The 25,354-nt window shown below is 39.2% G+C and overlaps 1 protein-coding gene across 9 annotated transcripts in view; it reads left to right on the top strand.

Annotated features, from left to right (window-relative positions):
- The window catches only part of PTPN12 (protein tyrosine phosphatase non-receptor type 12), a 105,352-nt gene that overhangs the window by 74,030 nt on the left and 5,968 nt on the right, over nt 1-25,354 (top strand). For 6 of the 9 annotated variants that reach the window (XM_045388640.3, XM_005550391.5, XM_045388641.3 and 3 more), the window contains 5 exons: nt 88-165; nt 267-365; nt 8,011-8,096; nt 15,967-16,937; nt 21,946-22,023. In XM_045388640.3, coding sequence (XP_045244575.2) covers nt 88-165; nt 267-365; nt 8,011-8,096; nt 15,967-16,937; nt 21,946-22,023 — 1,312 coding nt within the window. The remainder of the gene's footprint in view (nt 1-87; nt 166-266; nt 366-8,010; nt 8,097-15,966; nt 16,938-21,945; nt 22,024-25,354) is intronic. The other 3 variants (XM_045388639.3, XM_074035669.1, XM_074035672.1) reach the window with 1 other exon arrangement.

The raw sequence follows: 25,354 nt of genomic DNA, 5'->3' as shown, positions 1-25,354 counted from the left end.
ATTTAAGTTTTATGTGATAAGCTGAAGAATATTTTACTATTTTCTGAATAGATGTACAAAGTTTATGTATTAAATTTTCTGTTTTAGAAAATACCAGAGGAATTTAATGTCTTTAATTTAATACAAGAAATGAGAACACAAAGGCATTCTGCAGTACAAACAAAGGTAAAGTTGTTTCCCTTTATAAACTGCTATTTTATAAATGCTTTCTTCTTTTTTAAAATGTTTTCTTCTTTTTATTTTTTAATCATTTTTCTCCCTCGTAGGAGCAATATGAGCTTGTTCATAGAGCTATTGCCCAACTGTTTGAAAAACAGCTACAACTATATGAAATTCATGGAGCTCAGAAAATTGCTGATGGAGTGGTAGGTGTTATTGGCCTATACATTTTAGGAAACTTTTACTTTTTGTTAAGATGTTATATTTAGCTTTTTTTTTTTTTGTCATCTTGTCTCAGGACACTTAACATTTTTACTTAAACTCATTTCCTTCTTATTTGTATCTCTATTATGATGGCTATTTAATGACTCCAATATAAGATAAATTATGTTCTAAATGAAATAAAGTTAGGAAAGATCTCATGTCAAAAATCATATAATTCATTAACATTTTACTTTTTTAAAAAAATTGCATTGTTCTCTTTACTCTTCCCTTCCACCCCCACCTAAGTAATTCTGCATTGATTGTACTTGAATTTTATTTTGTATAAAGTGTTTTCGTTATTTGTGTTTATGCTTTTCTTTTCTTTTTTTTCTTTTTTTTTTTTTTTGAGATGGAGTTTCACTCTTGTTACCCAGGCTGGAGTGCGATGGCATGATCTTGGCTCACTGCAACCTCCAACTCCCAGATTCAAATGATTCTCCTGCCCCCGCCTCCTCAGTAGCCGGGATTACAGGCGCACGCCGCCATGCCCAGCTGATTTTTGTATTTTTACTAGAGATGGGGTTTCGCCATGTTGACCAGGCTGGTCTCGATTTCCAGACCTCAGGTGATCTGCCCGCCTCAACCTCCCAATGTGCTGGGATTACAGGCATGAGCCAACATTCCTGGCCTTGTGTATATGCTTTTCAGTTAAGCAGAATTAAAAAGAGCCACAGTTAACTCCCTTTTGTTGTGTTGTAATTCAGTGTTATTTTAGCTTTATAGCATCTTATTGGATATTCAACTTCTAGACCTGACAAAAATACTGTATTCTTTTAGTGTTCTCTTTTCTGCCTTTGTTTTCTAACCAATTGTCTTGTTTCCCTTCTATATATCACCACCTTGTCCCTGAAGGTGCTGAGCTTTTTTTTCTTTTCTTGTAGAATTTTACATCTTTATCATTGAGTCTATAACTATTACATTGTTAAACCGAGTATGAGAAAATAAATTACAAAATTTATAACCTTCATTTTCCTTTTCTCCCTTTAAGTGGTTTTGTCAGCTCCCAGAATATTTGTTTGAACTTCCTTGGTTTTCCAAATGAGAGATTTATTACCAAATGCTGATCTCAGTTTGTTAAGATAGTCTAATATTGGTCCATGAGTTTTAGGAAATATGCATTTCTTTTATTAGCCAAGTGACAATTTCAGGTTTTTAAGTTTTATGTGACCTCATTCTTATTCCTTCATTAACATGGGAATTATTGTGCAAGGAAACCTCCTACAATGCCTTTAGCTTAATTAAATCCTGTTATGACATGTTCTGAATCTAGCCAAATATTTTATAATGTAGAATCTAATGTGTTTTTTGTTTTTTTGTTTTTTGTGTGTTTTTTTTGGTTTTTGTTTTTTTGTTGTTTTGGGTTTTTTTGAGATGGAGTCTCGCTCTGTCGCCCAGGCTGGAGTGCAGTGGCCAGATCTCAGCTCACTGCAAGCTCCGCCTCCCGGGTTCACGCCATTCTCCTGCCTCAGCCTTCCGAGTAGCTGGGACTATAGGCGCCCGCCACCTCGCCCGGCTAGTTTTTTGTATTTTTTAGTAGAGACGGGGTTTCACCGTGTTAGCCAGGATGGTCTCGATCTCCTGACCTTGTGATCCGCCCATCTTGGCCTCCCAAAGTGCTGGGATTGCAGGCGTGAGCCACCGCGCCCGGCCTGTTTTTTTTGTGTGTGTGACGAAGTCTCACTCTGTCACTGAGGCTGGAGTGCAGTGGCGCAATCTCTGCTAACAGCAACCTCTGCCTCCCAGGTACAAGCAATTCTCCTGCCTCAGCCTCCTGAATAGCTGGGATTACAGGCATGCATCACCACACCCAGCTAATTTTTGTATTTTTAGTAGAGATTGGGTTTTGCCATGTTGGCCAGGCTGGTCTCAAACTCCCGACCTCAGGTGATCCACCTGTCTCAGCCTCCCAAAGTGCTAGGATTATAGGTGTCAGCTACTGCGCCTGGCCATTTATAATATTTTGTATAATTTAATCTAAGTTGAGATATTTAATATTTCAAAAAACTGAGTAGGCTATAAACACTTTTCTTTAATTTGGGGGGTTTTTGTTGTTGTTGTTGTTGTTTTTGAGGTGGAGTCTCACTCTGTTGCCCAGGATGGAGTGCAGTAGCGTACTCCATCTCGGCTCCCTGCAACCTCTGCCTCCCAGGTTCATGTGATTTTCCTGCCTCCGCCTCCCAAGTAGCTGAGATTACAGGCGCTCACCACCATGCTCAGCTGATTTTTGTATTTTTAGTAGTGATGGGGTTTCACTATATTGGCCAGGCTGGTCTTGAACGCCTGACCTCAAGTGATCTACCCACCTCAGCCTCCCAAAGTGCTGGGATTGCAGGCATGAGCCACTGTACCCAGCATCTTTAAACTTTAATTGAAAAGTATTTGTTTTATTCCATGAATTCAAGATTAATTTCAAAGCTAAAGTTTTTGTATCTGGAAATACAGGTTTTTAGGCTGGGTGCGGTGGCTCATGCCTGGAACCCCAGCACTTTGGGAGGCCAAAGCAGGCGGGATCACCTGAGACCAGCCTGGCCAACATGGCAAAACCCCATTTCTACCAAAAATACAAAAAAGATTAGCCTCCCAGACTGACGGGTACACCACCTTGCCGAGTTTATTTTTTTATAGAGACGAGATTTTACTATGTTGCCCAGCCTGGTCTCAAACCCTCAGACTCAAGCAATCTATCCACCTCAGCCTCCCAAAGTGCAGGAATTATAGGAGAAAGTTCTTTTATTGCAGTATTCAGTATTTAGGTTTTATTTTGTTTTGTTTTGTTTGAGACAAAGTCTCACTGTTTTGCCCAGGCCAGAGTGCAGTGGAACAATCACAGCTCACTGCGCCCTCAACCTCCTGGGCTCAAGCTTTCCTCCTGCCTCAGCTTCTCAAGTAACTGAGACTATAGGCACGTACCACCACACCTAGCTAATTTTTAAAAAAAATTTTTTGTAGAAATGTCTCACTATGTGCCACGGTGATCTCGAGCTCCTGGGCTCAAACAATCCTCCTCACACCTCAGCCTCCCAAAGCACTGAGATTACAGGCATGAGCCATTGTGCCCAGCCATTGTTGTTTTTTTTTTAAAAGCTTTTAACTATATTTAAATAATCTCCAGAAAATATGTGATAAATATTTCATCACCTTTTCTTCTTTTTCTCATTAGATCCAAGTCTGATCTTTGTAAGGTTTTATTCCATTAAATCAATCATTTTTAATACCCTGAAATCTATACTAGCATTATAATTCTATCATAGGCTCTTTCTGTCTAACAGGTCAGAGCTTTACAGGAATATAACAAGAAAGTCATACTTTGTAGGAGATGAGATGAAATAATACCCATAGTAGATAAAGTAGTTATTTCAAAGTAGTTACTTCAAACCTACTTTCTTGCTCATTGCATGGTACATAGTAGACATAAACTAAATGTTTGAGAGAAATATCTCCATAGATGAATGGATAAATAGTAAAAAAACAGATAGAAGATGGATTATCATTCCAGATAACTTTTTAATACTTTCCTCTTAAGAAATCATGTTTTCTGTCAACTTGTAAATATAGGTGACTCTTTTTATAGGATGGCTGTCTGTGGTTGCAGACCATTAATCTTAAAGAAAATGTGGAATCTGAAAAATTGAGAAAAATCATCTTAGAACTGTGTGGTGGAATAAAATGACTTGAAAGGTGTATTTACTATTTAGAAGCTATGCTGTGAGAAGTAAAAATAAGTCCCCACTTACTACTTTTCTGACAGTTTAGTTAATAGGTAAAAGTTCTGTTTAAATGTTCTGTGTTCCAGAATTATTTTTGTAAAAATCTTAGTTTGATATACTGGTTGGTTATTTAAGACTTCAAAATAAATAGTATTTTTTAGAGATATTTACAACTACATTGACTTCCTGGAATGAGAGATCTAAAGAGAAAATTTGTTCTGTAAGCCTGTATCATATTGCCTGAGGATTTAGAAGTACCTTAATAAGCAAACATCTGTTAAGTTGTGCATCATGCCTTTTTATCTTATATATAAAGGACACCATTACAAGAATTGTTGGCCGGGCGCGGTGGCTCAAGCCTGTAATCCCAGCACTTTGGGAGGCCGAGACGCTGGGATCACGAGGTCAGGAGATCAAGACCATCCTGGCTAACACAGTGGAACCCCGTCTCTACTAAAAAATACAAAAAACTAGCCGGGCGAGGTGGCAGGCACCTGTAGTCCCAGCTACTCGGGAGGCTGAGGCAGGAGAATGGCATAAACCCAGGAGGCGGAGCTTGCAGTGAGCTGAGATCTGGCCACTGCACTCCAGCCTGGGTGACAGAGCCAGACTCCATCTCAAAAAAAAAAAAAGAATTGTCAACACCAGTATTTCAATTCTAGAATGATTAAGTAATAGCATTCGTAATTTGTGTTATGGTCCTTTTATTGTGTTTGTATAGTACATTTTAGATGTGATAATGAATTCTGGATTTTTTTTTCCCCTAAAATATAATTTTTTTATTTTTAAAGCACCCTGATTTATTATTTATTTTCTTCTGCAGCTGGTAATATTCTTAAATATTAGATGATTTGTTTCTTAATGTTTTTGTAGCCTTTCAAAAAGCTGCTATATGGAAAATAATAGTACACAAGATAACTTTACAAAGTTCTGTTTAAAACAAGAGAACACAGGCTGGGGCTGTGGTTCATTTCATGCCTATAATCCCAGCTCTTTGGGATGCCAGGGCAGGAGAATTGCTTGAGACCAGGAGTTTGAGACCTGCCAGGGCAGCATAGCGGAACCCCATCTATACAAAACATTTTTTTTTTTTTAAATTACCTGGGTATGGTAGCACGTGCTTGTAGTCCTAGCTACTTGGGAGACTGAGATAGAAGCATTGCTTGAGCCCGGGAGTTCAAGGCTGCAGAGGTTTCATCGTGGCACTGCATTAGATTAATTCCTAAAATTCTTTTCCATTTCAAAAGTTGGGATTGCTTCAGCAAGTTGTATACATGACAAATGTGGATTCAAAAATTATGGGTAATACAAGAGAGTCAGAAGATGTAGGTGTGTAGGAGACATAATCCAAGAAGAACATTGTGAAGTCCAGTGACCAGGAGGTTTTGTACATGCTGTTTAGTTAGTGGCTCTTTATTGAGTTGCAGTTCTGCGTTGCCACATTGATTCCTTTCATCAGAGGAAACTGAGTATGTTCTGAAAGCTAATCTCCCCGAGAAGTTCTCTTTTGGTTCTTCCTGTTAATGGCTTCGTCATGCTCTTATTCACCCAGAATGAGGAATCTTTCATGAAACCTTTACTTTGTCACATGTAGTGTTTGCCTAAAATGTCCTTATTATGTCTTCTCTTTACCCTTCCACCTGTTTTCCCTCTCCCAATCCTCATTCTTTTTTTGTCAAAATCTTACCCCAATCCCTTAATGTCATTCTACATTTTACCTTAATATTGTCAACTTATTTTTTCTCAATTATCTTCTTAATATTTTCAACTATAACTTTTTTTCTGATTTCATAGCTTCATAGTACTGATTATGCCACTTTGGGGCTGTTAGTATTACCCTTCTACTTTTTTTCTGGCGATTTTACCAGACTACATTTTGAAGTTAAAGATAATACCATGTCCTTCTTACATTTTAGTTTCCTCTGCATTGCCGACTTTGTTCAGTGCATTTCACATAGATATCCACATTGCCTTACCTGCAGCTCCAAAATCCAAAGAAAACATAGTTTTGTTTTATTTTTGTAAATTCAATATTATACTCACTTGGCAACAAAATATTTGATTGACATGACATGAGTTTGTTTATGTGTGCTACAAAAAAAAATGCCATTTTGTAGGTTAGAAACAGTTAAAATAGAGGTTCATATGGTTTGCCTTTAATTTTTATTTAACCTACTTAATGCACATTTTGGTACAAAATATCAAGTGTTTCAGAATTATGGTTATATCATTAATGGAAATAATAAGCAGATGATCAATAATATGTTGGGGTTTTTTTGTTTGTTTGTTTTTTTGTTTTTTGAGTCAGAGTCTTGCTCTATCGCCCATGCTGGAGTGCAGTGACACGATCTCAGCTTACTGCAACCTCTGCCTCCCAGGTTCAAGTGTTTCTCCCGCCTCAGTCCCCCAAGTAGCTGGAATTACAGATGTGCACCACCACGCCTGGCTAATTTTTGTATTGTAGTAGAGACAGGTTTTCACCATGTTGGCCAAGGCTGGTCTTGATCTCTAGACCTCAAGTGAGCCACCGCTCCCAGCCTAGAGGGTACTTTTTTGATGCAGAGTCTTTAAATTCTGGTGGTACCTGAGGATCTGAAACTTTGGCGGCCAAAAGTCCTGATTTGCCTAAGGCACACCAGTTCACACTAGTTGTCTAGGTATAATAATAATGCTCCTTTTTCATTCTCAAAAGAGCCCTGATTTGGACAATAAATTATATGGTCACCCTACCTATAGCCAGATATTTCTGCACCAAATGCCTGATTTTGGTGGGTGGCTTTAATTAAGGATGAATGCCTTAAGTCTTCTGACGTAACTCTGTTGTTCTGGTCAGGAAGTGAGATGTATAAAACTTGTAATTCATCAGATTACATATAAGGAGATAGGGTGCACTTAAAATTGCTAGGAAGTTGAGATCTCTAGTTTTTTAATTGGAAATAATTGAAGTAACAGTTACAAAGCTGTCATGATGGACATAGCAGAAGTGCCTTTTAATTAAAAACTGATAACAAAACAAAATGCAACTACAGTTTCAGAGTTCCTTAGTTGATAGTATATGTAAACATGGCTGTTTTATCTGAGATGTTGGCAAATTATCTGAGATGCCTCCTGGACATAACATATCCTAGAATTAAAATACCCTAGCTAGATAAATATGAGATATGTTGATAGTGAAACTAATTCAAGGCAGTATTTTCATTTTACCGCTCCCCTATTCACAGTCCTAAACATCAATGTTAATGATGTTATTGGTCCTCATGACCAGCAAGAACCAAGGATATTCCTGGGATGGGCTCTGTCTGCCTTTTTGAGGTCCATTTGGGTAGCCAGTGATATAGGAGCTATTTTCCCTAATGGATTAGCGCACTCCATATAGTGACAGTGAGAGTAAGGCAAGAAATGGTTAAAATGAATCCTAGGACCACCAGTTTAAAAGTACTAGGTAGTAATGGGGAGTCATAAAATGATACTCCATTACTCCATAAATGGTATAAGCCTTATTTGTTGGCTCTTTTTTCTCTCTGCATGTATTAAGTTTCTAGTGGTAGTGATGGTGGGGCAGGGAGATACTACGTTCTTTGATCCACATTATCTTGGGGAATCTGTTTTTTTACAGTAGCATTTGAGATGTGTTGAAATGCTGCTGTACGCCTTGATCTTTCCAGTAACTGTGATGCATTGTTTTTTTGATACAGTCTCTTCATTGAAGTCTGGTCCTTCAGGCTAAAATATAGAGCCAGAATATAAGACTTTTTTTTTTGAACTTGGCACAATTGGCATTGTGTTAAGGATTGAAAAGCACAGAAACAATTTAGTTGAAACATGAGGAGGAAAAATTATTTTTCTTTTAACCTTAGTGAAGTATTTTTTCCCTTGGCAGAATGAAATTAATACTGAAAACATGGTCAGCTCCATAGATCCTGAAAAACAAGATTCTCCTCCTCCGAAACCACCAAGGACCCGCAGGTATTGTATGTCTTTGAACATTTTCTTTAAAAGCATACTTGTTTTTACTCACTGTTAATTAAAATGACAAATTCTGAATATTTCTACATTACTTTTATAACTTTTATTGTCATTGTTTTGTTAGAATGTGGCATACATATGACAACTGATTTGTTACTGGTTTATTAAAAATTTGGTTTCATTTTGGATAAAATTTCAATAATATACTGTAGTAGAATGTGGATACTACCATGAATTGACTATAGTTTATGTTTTGATATGTGATATAACTAAAATTTTAGTTATGTCTAAAGATTTCCATTTTTCTCCTGATGACTAAATATGCTTGCCAAAAATTGCATGCATGTTGAAGAAGTGTGAAGATATTTAATAACGTTACTAGCAAAGATGAGTTTATTTCTTTAATTTTTCTTGCTTTTCTACCAAGCTCATTTATAATAGTTAAAATCATATATATTCCTATCTTTCTTTTCCTTTCCTTCTTGTTCAGGGTAGCTGCTAAGTCAGTAACATGGTAGTATGGAAAGAATACAGAGTTAGAAGAAGATAGTTTCAACTCCTTTTTAGCCATTTAGCTCTGGGATCTAGGATTAATTTATTTAATCCTGGGGAGAAGGAGTTAAGTATTGTCCTAAGGATTAAATAAAAAACTATTCGAACATTTTATAATGTCTTTCTTGCACATAGATCTGCCAAAACTTATTGACTTCCCATCAAAATAAAGTCTTTTATACAGGATACACCACTTGTTTCCATCTTAAAACTTTGGTGAAAGTTGGGTCAAATGGCCAGGGTCATGTCTTAGCACTGAGTTGCTAATTCCAAGAGATCATTCTAATGAAATAATCCCTCTTAACAAAAGAAAAAACCTACGGTTTCCCTCAGTAACTAAAGGTTTGGTTAGAATCCCTCCACACCACAGGAGCAATTTACTCTCATTTTGACCATGCAGGATTCTAACTGCCTGGGAAGGAACCTGCTGAGTACAGAAAGAGGAAGTATACTCTGGTATAAAGAGGCTTTTTACATAAATAGGTCCCATTCCAAATTTTAACTTTCACATTTGCTTCTGAATGAACTTCAACAAGCCACTTCTCTGAAAATTCTTTACTTCACTGTAGTGAGATATAGTACTAGTATTCTCCGTTGTTAAGAATTAGTGATAATGTATATAAAGCATGTAGTTAAGTGTTGTGGTAGTTATAGCCTCTGGAATACCTTTGCATACTTCTCTGAGGAACCTCAGGAAGCCTGTGTATAGATGAGGTCAGGTCTTAACATTTCAATGTTCAAGATGTTAGCTATGTGCTAACAAAACTTTTAGTAGTTCTTTCCTGTTTGATTTCCACTTTATCTACCAAAAATTGGTTGGCATTTTAGCCATCTGTGGAAGGTGGCCAGTTTGAAACCTATAAAATATTAGTTCTCTAACTTCTCTGTTCCACATAGGAGCCCTAGGATCTTAAAAGAAACTACTGGCCCTAAAAAATGGAACATTTTTGCTGCCCTTTGAATTTGGTTTTTGAGATTGAGCCAATGTAGAGGTTTTCAAAGTCTACACTGATATTTATGATTTGTATGTTCTTCTACCTCTAACTACATGTAGCAGCAATCTCTTCTTAATTTTATAGGAAAAAAAAAAAAGAGTAGAATACTTGAATTTAAAGCCTTTTTCCTATACCTGTTCAAAAGTTTGACTTCTGTTACTCTCTAATAAACAAAAAGATAATGAAGAAAAAAGCAAATGAGTATTAAGAAAAAATATTCAACTCAAGACAGATTTTTATTAGGCATTCCTTTCAGAAATTCTTTGTGTGTGATTTTATATTACATGCATAGGTCACCTTTTTTCTTCTTCATGTAATGGAGTCAAATGCCAGAAGGTCATCGTGTTTGACAAAGAGAACCTTGTGACTTCTAAGTTGGGATGAGTTTTAGAACTATTGTAAATTGATCCAACATAACTGAAAATAAAATCACAAAATCATAAGATTGATAAGTAAAATAGTGTATTTTGTTTTTCAGTATGGCTACAGTAAACACATTAATTGTTTAAAGTACACGATGGGGTCAGGCATGGTGGCTCATACCTGTAATCCCAGCACTTTGAGAGGCCAAGGCAGGGGGATCACGAGGTCAGAAGTTTAAGACCAGCCTGACCAATATGGTGAAACCCTGTCTCTACTAAAAATAGAAAAATTAGCCAGGCGTGGTCGCGTGCGCCTGTAGTCCCAGCTACTTGGGAGGCTGAGGCAGGAGAATCGCTTGAACCCAGGAGGCAAAGGTACCGGTGAGCCAAGTTTGCACGACTGCACTCCAGCCTGGGTGAAAAAGTGAGACTCTGTCTCAAAAATAAAAAAATAAAAATAAAGTACATGTTGGCTGGGCATAGTGGCTTACGCCTGTAATCCCAACATTTTGGGAGGCTAAGGCGGGCAGATTGCTCAAGTCCCTATTTACGTATATATAAAATATATGTGTTTTGTGTATATTTTATTTTTATTTATTTTTATTTACTTTTTAAACATTTTTGTTAAAAATAAGACACACACATTAGCCTAAGCATACACAAGGTCAGGATCATCAATATCACTGCCTTCTACCTCCACATCTTGTCCTGCTGGAAGGTTATCAGGGGCAGAAACACACATGGAGCTGTCATCCCCTATGATAACAATGCCCTCTTCTAGAATACCTCCTGAAGAACCTGCCTGAAGCTGTTTAACAGTTAACTAATTTTTTAACAATTAGAAGGAATACACTCAAAATTAACAACAAAAAGTAAGTACAAGCCAGGCGCGGTGGCTCACGCCTGTAATCCCAGCATTTTGGGAGGCCAAGGCAGGTGGATCACCTGAGGCTGGGAGTTCGAGATCATCCTGGCCAACATGGCGAAACCCTGTCTCTTCTAAAAATACAAAAATTAGCCGAGCCTCTTGGCAGGCACTTGTAGTCTCAGCTACCTGGGAGGCTGAGGCAAGAGAATTGCTTGAACCTGGGAGGTGGAGGTTGCAGTGAGCCAAGATTACGCCACTGGACTCCAGCCTGGGTGTGACAGAACCAGACTCCATCTCAAAAAAAAGTACATAAGCCGGTAACTGTTTTCTTTATTATTATTATCAAGAATTATGTCCTGTACGTAATTGTATGTGCTATACTTTTATATGACTGACAGCACAGTAGGTTTGTTTATACCAGCATCACAACAGACATGTGAATAATGCATTTTGCTACAAATTCATGGGAATTTTTTAGCTTCATTATAACTTTGTGGGGTCACCATGGTATGTGTGGCCCATCATTGACTGAAACATCACGTGACTGTACGTGTCTTCCAGTCATTTTTAATATTCCAATTCGTTTTCTTTCGTTTTGTTTTCAGACAGAGCCTTGCTCTGTTGCCCAGACTGGAGGGCAGTGGTGTGATTGTGGCTCACTGCAGCCTCGACCTCAGTTGAACCTCCCACCCTGGACTCCCAACTAGCTGGAAATACAGACACACACCACCATGCCTGGCTAATTTCTGTATTTTTTTTTTTTTTTTTGGCCTCCCAAAGTGCTGGGATTGCAGGTGTGAGCCACCATGCCCTGCCAGTATTCCAATTCTTCCAGTTCTTAAAACTGAACAGAACTAGGAATGATTGGGCATTTGACAGAAGCCTCTAATATGAAAAACAGAGGAAATGAAGACAATACAGAGTAAAATGAAAAAGATGGGGGGAAAAAAGAAACTTAACAGTCCACTTCTCTCAGTCATTGGGAAATGAAACCATGAAATAAGACCTGTGGGTAATCAGTAAGAAGCTCTTAGAAATTAAGAATATAGGCCAGGCGCGGTGGCTCACGCCTGTAATCCCAGCTCTTTGGGAGGCTGAGGCGGGCAGATCACAAGGTCAGGAGTTCGAGACCCGCCTGGTCAATAGGGTGAAACCCCTGTCTCTACTAAAAAAAAAAAAAAAAGTTAGCTGGGTGTGGTGGTGTGTGCCTGTAGTTCCAGCTACTCGGGAGGCTGAGGCAGGAGAATCACTTGAACCCGGAAGGTGGAGGTTATAGTGAGTCGAGATCACGCCACCACTCTCCAGCCTGGGCAACAGAATGAGACTCTTGTCTCAAAAAAAAAAAGAAAGAAAGAAAGAAAGAAATTAAAAATATAATACTATAAATTTAAAAATTAAGCAGAAGTTTGGGAAATAGTCAAGGAACTATTTCAAGAAAATGAATAGATAAAGAGAAAGTAGGAGAGAAAAGATGAGGAAATTAGAAAGCAAAACTAGAAGATCTGTCACTGAACTAATAGTAGTCTAAAAGGAGAGTTGGGAAGAAGAAATTAGCCAAAAAAAAAAAAATGTATTAGAATTAAAGGGCATAAATTTTTTTATAGAGGGTATATACCCAAGTTTCAAATATAAAGGATAAAAATAAAATTGTTAAAAAATAAATATTTTAAATTAAGTATGTATTTTAGAGTAAGATAAAAATAATGCTGAAATCTGGAGTAAGATTTTTTTAATTAAAAACTTTGAAAATACTCGATTAACAAACCCATATATCATATTTGATATCTGTCAAGCTCTGTTCTAATTGTTGTTCAGATGTTAACTCATTTAATTCTCCGAACTACCCTGTGAAAAAGGCACTGTTGAGGATATATGGGGTTTGTTAATCAAGTAAATCTCTAAAATACTGGTCATGAGGCTGGGCATTGTGTTTCACACCTATAATCCCAGCATTTTGGGAGCCCGAGGAGGGCGGATCACTTGAGGTTAGAAGATCAGCCTGGCCAATGTGGCGAAACCCTGTCTCTGCCAAAAATACAAAAATTAGCTGGGCATCATGGTGCATGCCTGAGGCTGAGGCAGGAGATTCGCTTGAACCTGGGAGGCGGAGGTTGCAGTAAGCCGAGATCGCACCACTGCACTTCAGCCTGGGAGACAGAATGAGACTCTGTCTCAATAAAAAGTAAGTAAATAAAATACTGATTATGGAAAAGTGGTCTGATGTACATGTCGGGAAAATAATACACCTCAATTTATATCAAAATTTTATTTCATCCTTTTAAAACTCGTATTTTCTATTTGTATTATGATACGTTCTTAGGATAACCTATTGGTCTTTGTATATGCTTTATAAATTGTAGGAGGTGCCTACAATTATTTTTTATTTTAGATTGCAAAAATTTGATAGCTACTCTTTCAGATTAAGAACCTACTTGCAGGCCAGGTGCAGTGCCTCACACCTGTAATCCCAGCTCTTTGGGAGGACATGGCAGGTGAATTGCTTGAGTTTAGGAGTTTGAGATCAGTCTGGGCAACAAGAACATGGCAAAATCACATCTCTACAAAACATACAAAACTTAGCCAGGGTGATAGTGCACACCTGTAGTCGCTGCTACTTGGGAGGCTAAACTGGGAGGATGGCTTGAGCCCTGGAGGCAGGGCTTGTAATGAGCCAAGATTGTGCAACTGTACTCCAGCCCAGGTGGCAGAGTGGGACTCTGTCTCAAAACAAAATAAAGAAGAAGAATCTACTTGTAAAACTTCAACAGATATAGGAATATCTTATGAGAGTATTGCTGTCGTTGTAATATGATCAATATTCTGGAGATATTCATTTATCTTGTCATGTCCTATTCTAGGAATGTTGGAATGTGTCTAGAGAATCTGAACTTCACAGATAAAATTATTTATTTAATTTATTTATTTATTTTGAGACAGACTCTCGCTCTGTCACCCAGGCTGGAATGCAGTGACATGATCTCAGCTCACTGCAACCTCCACCTCCCGGATTCAAGTGATTCTCCTGACTCAGCTTCCTGAGTAGCTGGGATTACAGGCGCACGCTACCATGCCTGGCTAATTTTTGTATTTTTAGTAGAGACGGGGTTTCACCATGTTGGTTAGGCTGGTCTCGAACTCCTGACCTTGGGAGGCCTTGGCCTCCCAAAGTGTTGGGATTACAGGCATGAGCCACCATGTCCAGCCCACAGAGTCTCTTTTAAGGGGAAACCTGGTGTACCATGTGATTACTGCCAATTATCTGGTTGGATAATTAAAAGGTTGATCACCTGCGGGGAAAAAAAAAAAAGCAAAAACTCTGAGGTGGGATCCCGTGGCTCACCCCTGTAATCCCAGCACTTTGCGGGGGCCAAGGCAGGCAAATCACTTGAGGCCAGGAGTTCGAGACCAGCCTGGCCAACATGGCAAAACCCCGTCTCTACTAAAAATACACAAATTAGCCAGGTATGGTGGCATGTGCTTGTAGTCACAGCTGCTCAAGAGATTGAAGCACAAGAATTGCTTGAACCCAGGAGGTAGAGGTTCCAATGAGCCAAGATGGTGCCACTGCACTCCAGCCTGGGTAACAGAACGAGACTCTATCTCAAAAGAAAAACAAAAACTTGAATATACAAGCCCTCAAGAAATTTGCATCATATAAAGTTCTTAAAAAGCAACAAAGCCTGGGCAACATAGTAAACCCTATCTTTTTTTTTTTTTTGAGACAGGATCTCATTCTTTCACCCAGGCTAGAGTGCAGTGGCATCATCACAGCTCACTGCAGCCTTGACCTCCCTAAGCTCAGGTGATCCTCCTACCTCAGCCTTCCTAGTAACTGGGACTGTAAGCACACACTGCCACACCCAGTTAATTTTTTGTATTTCTTGAAGACACAGGGTTTTGCCATATTGCCCAGGCTGATTGTGAACTCCAAGTAAGTCACGGTGCGCAGCCTTTCTCTCTCTCTCTTTTTTTTTTTTTTTTTTTTTTTTTTTGAGACAGTCTTGCTGCGTCACCCAGACTGGAGTGCAGTGACACGATCTCAATTCACTGCCATCTCCACGTCCCGGGCTCAAGCAATTCTCCTGCCTCAGCCTCCCAAGTAGCTGGGACTACAGGTGTGTGCCACCACACCTGGTGAATTTTTGTATTATTAGTAGAGATGGGGTTTTACCACATTGCTGAGGCTGGTCTCAAACTCCTGAGCTCAAGTGATCCACTCACCTTGGCCTCCCAAAGTGCTGGGATTACAGGCGTGAGCCACGGTGCCTGGCCCCCATTTCTTTAAGGAAAAAAATAAAAGCAACTAGAGGGTGTAACCCACCCAAACAAAGGAGTATACCCAGAAAGAGGAAGATGGGACCTGGGAAACAGGAGAATCTGAAACCAGAGAGAACATTAGCTCTGTGGTGGCTTAGGGAACCAGTAGTCCACACTGGAGCAGAAGGCCAAAAGTTACTAAGAAGGATGTCTGTGGTATTGATAGTTACTGTGTGTGTTTGTCATTATTGAGAGGAGGTATACCAATCTGCAAGAAAGTTAGAAGAAAAGCTGAGTAACTGATGGTGCATAGAGAGCTAAGCAATCAGAAACCCAAGGCAGTGGTTAGGGGAAAACAAGACATTGTAGAAGAAAAGATATGAAATCATGGTGTCATAGATGTGAATAATATCTGCAGTCATATGACTGAGGTAACGAAAAATTACAATATAACAGTATTGGAAAGATAGAGAAGGACACTTCCACAGTAGGAAGTCAGTAGAAAATATGTGAAATAGAGATCAAGAAATAACTTTTGAAATAGTCTGAAATACAGAGGTAAATTTTAGAAGCAGCTGTAAAAAAAAAAAAGGTTGAAAGTGGATGCCTCTGGCTAACAGGAGGGCTACAGGGCAGAGACTATGTTTTTCATTAAAAGTCTTTTTAAGCAGTATATGTATTACCTTGATGAACATTAAATTTTCTTAGTCTGAAAAATTACAGTTTTCACAACCAGATTCTAATGGCTCTTAATATACTAGTCTTAGCTACATAATTCTCCTGTATCAACTTGTTTAACAGTCTTAAAATGCCCTTTTTAAATATTTGTTTTTCAGTTGCCTTGTTGAAGGGGATGCTAAAGAAGAAATACTGCAGCCACCGGAACCTCATCCAGTGCCACCCATCTTGACACCTTCGCCCCCTTCAGCTTTTCCAACAGTCACTACTGTGTGGCAGGACAATGATAGATACCACCCAAAGCCAGTGTTACATATGGTTTCATCAGAACAACATTCAGCAGACCTCAACAGAAACTATAGTAAACCAACAGAACTTCCAGGGAAAAATGAATCAACAATTGAACAGATAGATAAAAAATTGGAACGAAATTTAAGTTTCGAAATTAAGAAGGTCCCTCTCCAAGAGGGACCAAAAAGTTTTGATGGGAACACACTTTTAAATAGGGGACATGCAATTAAAATTAAATCTGCTTCACCTTGTACAACTGATAAAATCTCTAAGCCACAGGAATTAAGTTCAGATCTAAATGTCAGTGATACTTCTCAGAATTCTTGTGTGGACTGCAGTGTAACACAATCAAACAAAGTTTCAGTTACTCCACCAGAAGAATCCCAGAATTCAGACACACCTCCAAGGCCAGACCGCTTGCCTCTTGATGAGAAAGGACATGTAACGTGGTCATTTCATGGACCTGAAAATGCCATACCCATACCTGATTTATCTGAAGGCAATTCCTCAGATATCCACTGTCAAACTATGAAAACTGTGAGTTTAACACCAAGTCCTTCAACACAAGTTGAAACCCCTGATGTTGTGGATCATGATAACACTTCACCACTCTTCAGAACACCCCTCAGTTTTACTAATCCACTTCACTCTGATGACTCGGACTCAGATGAAAGAAACTCTGATGGTGCTGTGACCCAGAATAAAACCAATATTTCAACAGCAAGTGCCACAGTTTCTGCTGCCACTAGTACTGAAAGCATTTCTACTAGGAAAGTATTGCCAATGTCCATTGCTAGACATAATATAGCAGGAACAATACATTCAGGTGCTGAAAAAGGTAATAATATAGTGTCAAATACTTAAATGTCTACTATGTGCCAGTCACTGTTTTAAGCACTTTAGCTTTATTGATTTATTATGTTTTATTCCATATTATACCATAGAACCTATAGCAAAATCTGTCTTAGATACTAATTTTTTAATATAAGCTTTTAATTTATTGTTAACAATTTGATCACATTATATTACTGGATGTTTCTAAAATATTTTAGTAGTTATAACTGGATAATTTATTTTCTTTTTCTTTATTATAGATCTTACTGTTTTTGTATTGGTAAAAAATTTATCTGACTGAATAATTAGAAATAATTTAGGGAAGAATCACTTAAAATAACAGTGGCAAAAATACTGTAGAATGTCTTGGTTGGCCATATAATGTCACCCATGTTTCTCCTAAATATCTAGTCATCTTTTTACTGTTCCTTTAACTACAGATTACCTTTTTTTGTTTGTTTTTACTATCTTCACAAATGCTTCCAAATAGGGCTGTTTCCAACCCTGAGTTTAACCCAGGAACAATACTGCAAACTGCTCAGTAGAATATGGGCAGTTTAATTCATTCAGTAGTGAGTGGGCTATGTGCATACCTAGTCATCAAAGCTATTATTTAAAGAATTACTATTTTTTTAGCACTCTTAGCATTTCAAGATAATGCATGCACTCAATTCCCAAAGTGTATTATTGCTTCTTGAAACTCCTCTTTGATCTGCTAAAAGTAATGATGGCTGCCATCTTAAACAGACCCTAAAATTGAGAGTAAACATATAAATTTTAAAGCTATTTATTGATATATTGATTATCAGTGGTCACTTACCTATCAGTGAACTTTGGTAGTGACACATACAGACTGCTATTTATAATGTGCAGGCAAAATAAGTACTGTGACCTTGAAATATATATATGTATATACATATGTATATATATTTTTTGAGACAGTCTTGCACTGTTGCTCAGGCTGGAGTGCAGTGGTGTGATCTCAGCTCACTGCAACCTCCGCTTCCCGGGTTCAAGCAATTCTCCTGCCTCAGCCTCCCAAGCAGCTGAGATTACACGTGCCTGCCACCATGCCCAGCAAATTTTTGTATTTTTTTGTGGAGTCAGGATTTCAAAATATTGGTCAGGATGGTCTTGATATCTTTGCCTCATGATCCGCCCACATTGGCCTCCCAAAGTGCTGGAATTACAGGTGTGAGTTACTGGCACCCTGCCTTGTTGTTTTTATTTTTTTTGAGACAGAGTCTCACTGTCACCCAGGCTGGAGTGCAGTGCCATGATCTTGGCTCACTGCATAAAACCTCCGCCTCCTGGGCTCAAGCAATCTACCACCTCAGCCTCCTCCGTAACTGGGATTACAGGTGTGCACCACCACACATGGCTAATTTTTGTTTTTAGTAGAAACGGGGTTTCGTTATGTTTGCCAGGCTGATCTCAAACTCCTGGCCTCAAGTGATCTGCCCACCTAGGCCTCCCAAAGTGCTGGGATTACAGACGTGAGCTAACACCCATGGCCTTGAAAGATTATTTTCTATTTCTGACCCATTATATGCCACCCATACTGTAGTGCTTTTGTTTTCTCTAACTCACATATACTGTATTTTTTAACTTGAGAGTGTATTTGGTAGAATAGATGACAGTCTTTTTGAGACAGAGTTTTGCTCTTATTGCCCAGGCTGAAGTGCAATGGCACGAGCTTGGCTCACTGCAACCTCTGTCTCCCGAGTTCAAGCGATTCTCCTGCCCCAGCCTCCCGAGTAGCTGGGATTACAGGCATGCGCCACCACGCCCGGCTAATTTTTTGTATTTTTAGTAGAGACGGGGTTTCACCATGTTAGCCAGGATGGTCTCCATCTCCTGACCTCATAAAATCCACCCGCCTTAGCCTCCCAAATTGCTGGGATTACAGGCATGAGCCACCGTGCCCAGCCAGGTAACAGTCTTAAACTAGTTGCTTAAATTATAGAATTCTCTTTTCTTGATTCGTCTTTGTTTTATTTGAAGGATCTTTAGAAGATCATAATTAGCATAATATATATTACTTTACCAGTTTACCATAATTTTAAATTGCTAATGTCTTTTGTTCCTCAACTTCAGAATTTGAAATATAACTGCTCAGCTATAACTATGTAAGAAAATATGTAGATAAGAAATTTTCATTTTGGGCTTTTTTAGTATATCAAGCATGTGGTATATTGTACTTAGGAAGTTTTTTTGTTGTTGTGTTTTTAAAAAAAAAAAAAATTACTGGAAATAGAATTTGGTGAGGTCCAAAAGATACATGATATGATACGCTCATTAAAAGTTACTACTACATGACAAGTCTATTGATGGCTCATGCCTGTAAATCCCAGCACTTTGGGAGGCTGAGGCGGGAAATTCATTTGAGCCTAGGAGTTCATAACCAGTCTGGGTGACATAGTGACACCCAATCTCTACAAAAGATAAAAAACTAGCTGGGCGTGGTGGTGCACACTTGTGGTCCCAGCTATTCTGGAGGCTGAGGTAGGAATATCACTTGAGCCTAGGAGCTCAAGGCTGCAGTGAGCCATAATTGTATCACTGTACTCTGCCTGGGCAACAGAGGGAGACCCTGTCTCAAAAAAAAAAAAAAAAAAAAAAAAGAGTAAGATACAGCTAAAAGCAGCCTACTATGTGCCAGCTCATTTCTGTTTGTTTGGTTTTGTATTTCAAAGCAAAAATCACTATAAATGTGATTTCTGGTTTCTTTTTTCTCAACGTTAACTGTTACTGGTTTGATATTAACTGAAGATTTTCCTGTGTGTAAATGTTCTTTGTTGCAGCGTAACTACAAGTAGTCTTACTTTTAATGTGTTGCCAAATTTTTACCATATAGATTATTTACTTTATAGATTGTTTATTTACCTTATAGATTATTATTTCCTTTGTAGATCATTATCTTATAGAACCATTGGCACCAGAATTAGAGTTTTGGGGGGGGGTTTTGGTCCTAGAACTTGTTAGTGAATTACAGTCATACATTTCTTAATGGCAGGGATATGTTCTAAGAAAAATATGTCATTAGGCAATTTTGCCATTGTGTGAATGTCATAGAATGTATTTACACAAACCTAGATGGTATGGTATACTATACATCTGGGCCATACAGTGTAGCCTCTTGCTCCTAGGCTATAAACCTGTATAACATATTACTGTACTGAACAATTGTAACACAATGGTAAGTATTTGTGTATCTAAACATAGAAAAGGTACAGTAAAAATGTGGTATCATAATCTTACAGGACCACTGTTGTTTACGCCATCTTGTTGATGAAAACGTCATTATGTAGTGCATGACTGTAATGGAATAATTTTGTATTGATACCTAAAAAGCTTTTGCATAAGTTACTGCCTGACAAAAATTCCTGGCTATCAATTCCAATTTCAGTCTTGACTTAGGCCTCCTGAAAGATTTCTCAGATTCAATTACAGAAGGCCCCATACAGTATATGATTGGCAAAAGCCTATGTAAAATATGCAATATCTGGTTAGATAACCTCTAAAACAAAAGTTTTTAACAGGAAAAGCAATCCAGAGTTCCAGGGAGAAACATGCATTTACAAAGCAAGGGCCACACTTAGAAAATAAAAGTTTTTAAGGGTGAGAACTGTCATGAGAGAAAAACAGAGTTTCTGAAAGATAACTGATAAAAAAAAAAGGGCTGAACTGCCCTTTTGTTTTGTTCATTTAATTTATAAAATGGTACCAGAATGCCAAGATTATGTGTCCCTTCCTTCCGACAGCCATCTCTTCACTGTGTGCTGTTAGTAACAAGAGGGCGAGGAGACATATGGTGATGACTCAAACTACCACTACTGGATAAGGTAGATAGTTTTTAGTGGCAAGAGAGAGTTCTGGTACTCTTTGTAGGTGTATCAAGTATTGGACTGGAACTCTTCTTTCAGCAGGACCCAGAGGCTGTATTTTCTTGTGTCTCCAGCTAAATAAATGCAGGAGGGGCAAAAGCAATCATACTCACCTCATGTGTGTTGAAAATTGAAAAGACCTATGCATAGCCTATCAGGTGTGGTAAAAAGTAGAGTATCATGGCAAAACTGTGTGTTCATTTAAGAACAATGGGCAAGGCTCAAGACAAAATAATAATAGGACCATCACGTTTCTTTTTCTTTATCCCACCCTCCCCAACCTGAGAGTTCACACACAGAATTGTATCCTCATGTTTTCTTTCTGTGCTTCCAGTGAAAACTCAAAGATCAAATGCACTCATTTACCTTAAGCCATAGTAAAGCTAACCAATGAGGCTTACTTAATGCACTATTTTTCCCAAGAGCTAATTCTGTTTCTACTAGTGGAAAACCTGTATATAGCTTCAGTCAGCATTCTCAATGTGCCACTGTACACAAAATCTTCAGCAATAAATAAATGAAGATTTTTAAAAAACTTTAATAGCCATATCTTTACCTGTTTTGGAAAAATAACTAGTATTTCCGATGTTATTTCAGCTATTGCTGTTTAAAACATGACTGAGGTACACAGTTAAGTTTAAAATGAGTCCAACTTTAAAAGTGAATAGGACACATGTTACATAATATGGCAAAAATCATGAAAGGTGTTAAGCAATTGAATCCTGTTTGGTAAACACTGGCTTAGGCGTTTCATAACACAGATGACCAAAGCTTTCCTTTTTGTACACAAAGCATCATCAGTAAGATCAGTAGAGAAGTCACTTGCCAGCTGACTGAAGATTCCCTTCAGGCTTGGAGAACTGAATGATGTCTGTAGAGTGGCAGGAAAGTCATGGGAGAGAGTCATTTTCTGTATGCAGTATCTTTGCTCAATAAGCATCATAATTCTTCCTGATAATGAGTTGAGTGGAAATGGTTTCTTGCATATTTTTGTTTTGCATTTTTAAAAACTGATCTAGATACTTGTGACAGGAAATTTTAGAATGTCAAGAAAGCTCTCTGATTTTGTTTAGCTGACATGTTAATTTTTAATAATTTGCCTAAATTTTTATGTGTTTAATTTAGATGTTGATGTTAGTGAAGATTCACCTCCTCCCCTACCTGAAAGAACTCCTGAATCTTTTGTGTTAGCAAGTGAACATAGTGAGTGTCTCTTTTGCTTTTACATTTACTTTATATTCTAATAATAAACTCTGAAAAACATGCCTGATTTTAATCTATGAGCTATTGTGCTGCATAATTAAATTCAAAAACAAGTAAATTGATATTGACATGCTTTTAATTCTTTGAGAAATGCTTTTAAATGATTTTTTTACTTGTTAAGATTGATAGAAATTACTGCATTTATGTTAGATATCAGAATTCACTTAACTGAAATTATAGGCCGGGTGTGGTGGCTCAAGCCTGTAATCCTAGCACTTTGGAAGGCCTAGGTGGGTGGATCACCTGAGGTCAGAAGTTCGAGACCAGCCTGGCCAACATGATGAAACCCGTCTCTACTAAAACTATAAAAATTAGCTGGGCATGGTGGCCGACGCCTGTAATCTCAGCTACTTGAGAGACTGAGGCAGGAGAGAATGACTTGAACCCAGTAGACAGAGATTGCAGTGAGCCAAGATTGCGCCATTGCATTCCAGCCTGGGCGAAGAGCAAGACTCCGTCTCAAAAATTAAATAAATAAATAAATACAATTATAAAGCCAGATGCAGTGACACATACCTGTAATCTCAGCACTTTGGGAGGCTGAGATGCACGGATCACCTGAGATCAGGAGTTTGAGACGAGCCTGACTAACATGGAGAAACCCTGTCTCTACTAAAAATACAAAATTAGCCAGGCGTGGTGGCGCATGCCTGTAATCCCAGGTACTTGGGAGGCTGAGGCAGGAGAATCATTTGAACCTGGGAGGCAGATATTGCAGTGAGCCGAGATCGTGCCATTGCACTCCAGCCTGGGCAACAAAAGCGACACTCCGTCTCAAAAAAAAAAAAAAAAAAAAAAAAAAGGCAATTATAAGTGTATTTGCAGTCTGGTGTATTTTCATTCAGTAAAAGTAACACTTACTGGCTCATGCCTGTTATCCTGCCACTTTGGGAGACCAAGGTGGGCAGATCACGAGGTCAGGAAATCAAGACCATCCTGGCTAACACAGTGAAACTCTGTCTCTACTAAAAATACATAAAATTAGCTGTGCATGGTGGCACGCGCCTGTAGTTCCAGCTACTCGGGAGGCTGAGGCAGGAGAATCGCTTGAACCCGGGAGGCGGAGGTTGCAGTGAGCCAAGATCATGGCATTGCACCCAGCCTGGGCGACAGCAAGACTCCGTCTCAAAAAAAAAAGTAGCACTTATTTATGAAGACATTAATTGCTTTCCTTAGGTTTAGGTCAGTAAACATTTCTGTTGGGTGGGCGTCACTGGATTGATGTTAACTGAAATACACTTAAGACCCCTGGAGTAGACTGGGCACATTGGCTCACACCTGTAATCGCAGCACTTTGGGAGTTCAAGGCGTGAGGATTGCTTGAGCCTAAGAGTTTGAGACCAGCCTGGGCAACATAGTGATACCTCCTCTCTACTAAAAATGAAAAAACTATCCAGTTGTGGTGGGCGCCTGTAATCCCACCTGCTTGGGAGGCTGAGGCAGGAGAATTGCTTGAACCCAGGAGGCAGAGGTTGCAGTGAGCTGAGACCATGCCATTGCATTCCAGCCTGGGCAACAAGAACAAAAGACTCCGTCTCAAAAAATAAAATAAAATAAATAAAAGAGTAGCCAGGCATGGTGACATGTGCCTGTAGTCCTTGCTACTCAGGAGACTGAAGAAGAAGGATTGCTTGATCCCTGGAATTGGAGGCTGCAGTAAGCCATGATCGTGCCACTATACTCTAGTTGGGTAACAGAGTGAGACCCCGTCTGGGGAAGGAAAAAAAAAAGACCACTGGAGTATCAGAACTGGGAGAAAGTGATCATACTTTAAAACATTGATAATGTACTTCTCCCTATTAATCCTCTAAAAAAGAGTGCAGAAACAGCTTGATTATATTTAACAGTGTCTCATGCTCAGTGGAGGTGCTCACTAGTCTAAGTACATTTTACCAATATATTAATTTTGACTGATTTTTGTTTTGTTTCATTTTATTTTATTTATTTATTTATTTTTATTCTTTTAGATGGAGTCTCTGTTGCCCAGGCTGGAGTGCAGTGGCGCAGTCTCGGCTCACTGCAAGCTCCGCCTCCCAGGTTTGCGCCATTCTCCTGCCTCAGCCTCCTGAGTAGCTGCCTCTACAGGCGCCCGCCACCACACCCAGCTAATTTTTTTGTATTTTTTTTAGTAGAGACAAAGTTTCACTGTGTTAGCCAGGATGGCCTCAATCTCCTGACCTCGTGATCCGCCTGTTTCGGCCTCCCAAAGTGCTGGGATTACAAGCGTGAACCACCATGCCTGGCCTCGTTTTGTTTTATTTTGAGATGGAGTTCCACTCTGTCACTGAGGCTGGAGTGCAGTGGCACGATCTGGGCTCAGGCTGTTCTCCTGCCTCAGACTCCTGAGTAGCTGCGATTAGAGGCATGTACCATCACTCCCAACTAATGTTTTTTTGTATTTTTTAGTAGAGATAGGGTCTCACCATGTTGGCCAGGCTGGTCTCGAACTCCTGACCTCAAGTGATCTGCCTGCCTCAGCCTCCCAAAGTGAATTTTGACTGATTTTAAGATAAATGTTGAAGAACTGGGCAGTGGCTTATGCCTGTGATCCCAGCACTCTGGGAAGCCAAGGCAGGTGGATCTCTGTTCCATGTTGCCCTAGGAGTTTGAGACCAGCCTGGGCAACATGGCAAAACCCTGTCTGTATAAAATCAAAAATTAGCCAGGTGAGGTGGTATGCACCTATAGTCCCAGCTACTCAAGAGGCTGAGATGGGAAGATTGCCTGAGCCTGGGAGGTTGAGGCTGCACTGAGCCAAGATCGCACCTGGTCAACAGAGTGAGACCCTGTCTCAACAACAACAACTAAAAAGAATGTTGAAAACAATGAAGCAGGCCGGGCGCGGTGGCTCAAGCCTGTAATCTCAGCACTTTGGGAGGCCGAGACGGGCGGATCACGAGGTCAGGAGACCGAGACCATCCTGGCTAACACAATGAAACCCCGTCTCCACTAAAAATACAAAAAAATTAGCCGGGCGTGGTGGCGGCGCCTGTAGTCCCAGCTACTCGGGAGGCTGAGGCAGGAGAATGGCGGGAACCCGGGAGGCGGAGCTTGCAGTGAGCCGAGATCGCGCCACTGCACTCCAGCCTGGGCGACAGAGCGAGACTCCGCCTCAAAAAAAAAAAAAAAAAAAGAAAACAATGAAGCAGTATACTTCACTTGTTTAAGTCTGTCACATTATCTCTAGATTAAGCAATATACTTCACTTGTCTGTCACATTATCTACAGACTATAATAAACTGATGACTGAATTCATTTACTTAGGTTTTGA

The sequence above is a fragment of the Macaca fascicularis genome, chromosome 3 (genome assembly GCF_037993035.2).
Source record: "Macaca fascicularis isolate 582-1 chromosome 3, T2T-MFA8v1.1".
Lineage (NCBI taxonomy): Eukaryota > Metazoa > Chordata > Mammalia > Primates > Cercopithecidae > Macaca > Macaca fascicularis.
The sequence above is the reverse complement of the archived record's forward strand: the minus strand, read 5'-3'. Positions and strand labels throughout refer to the sequence as shown.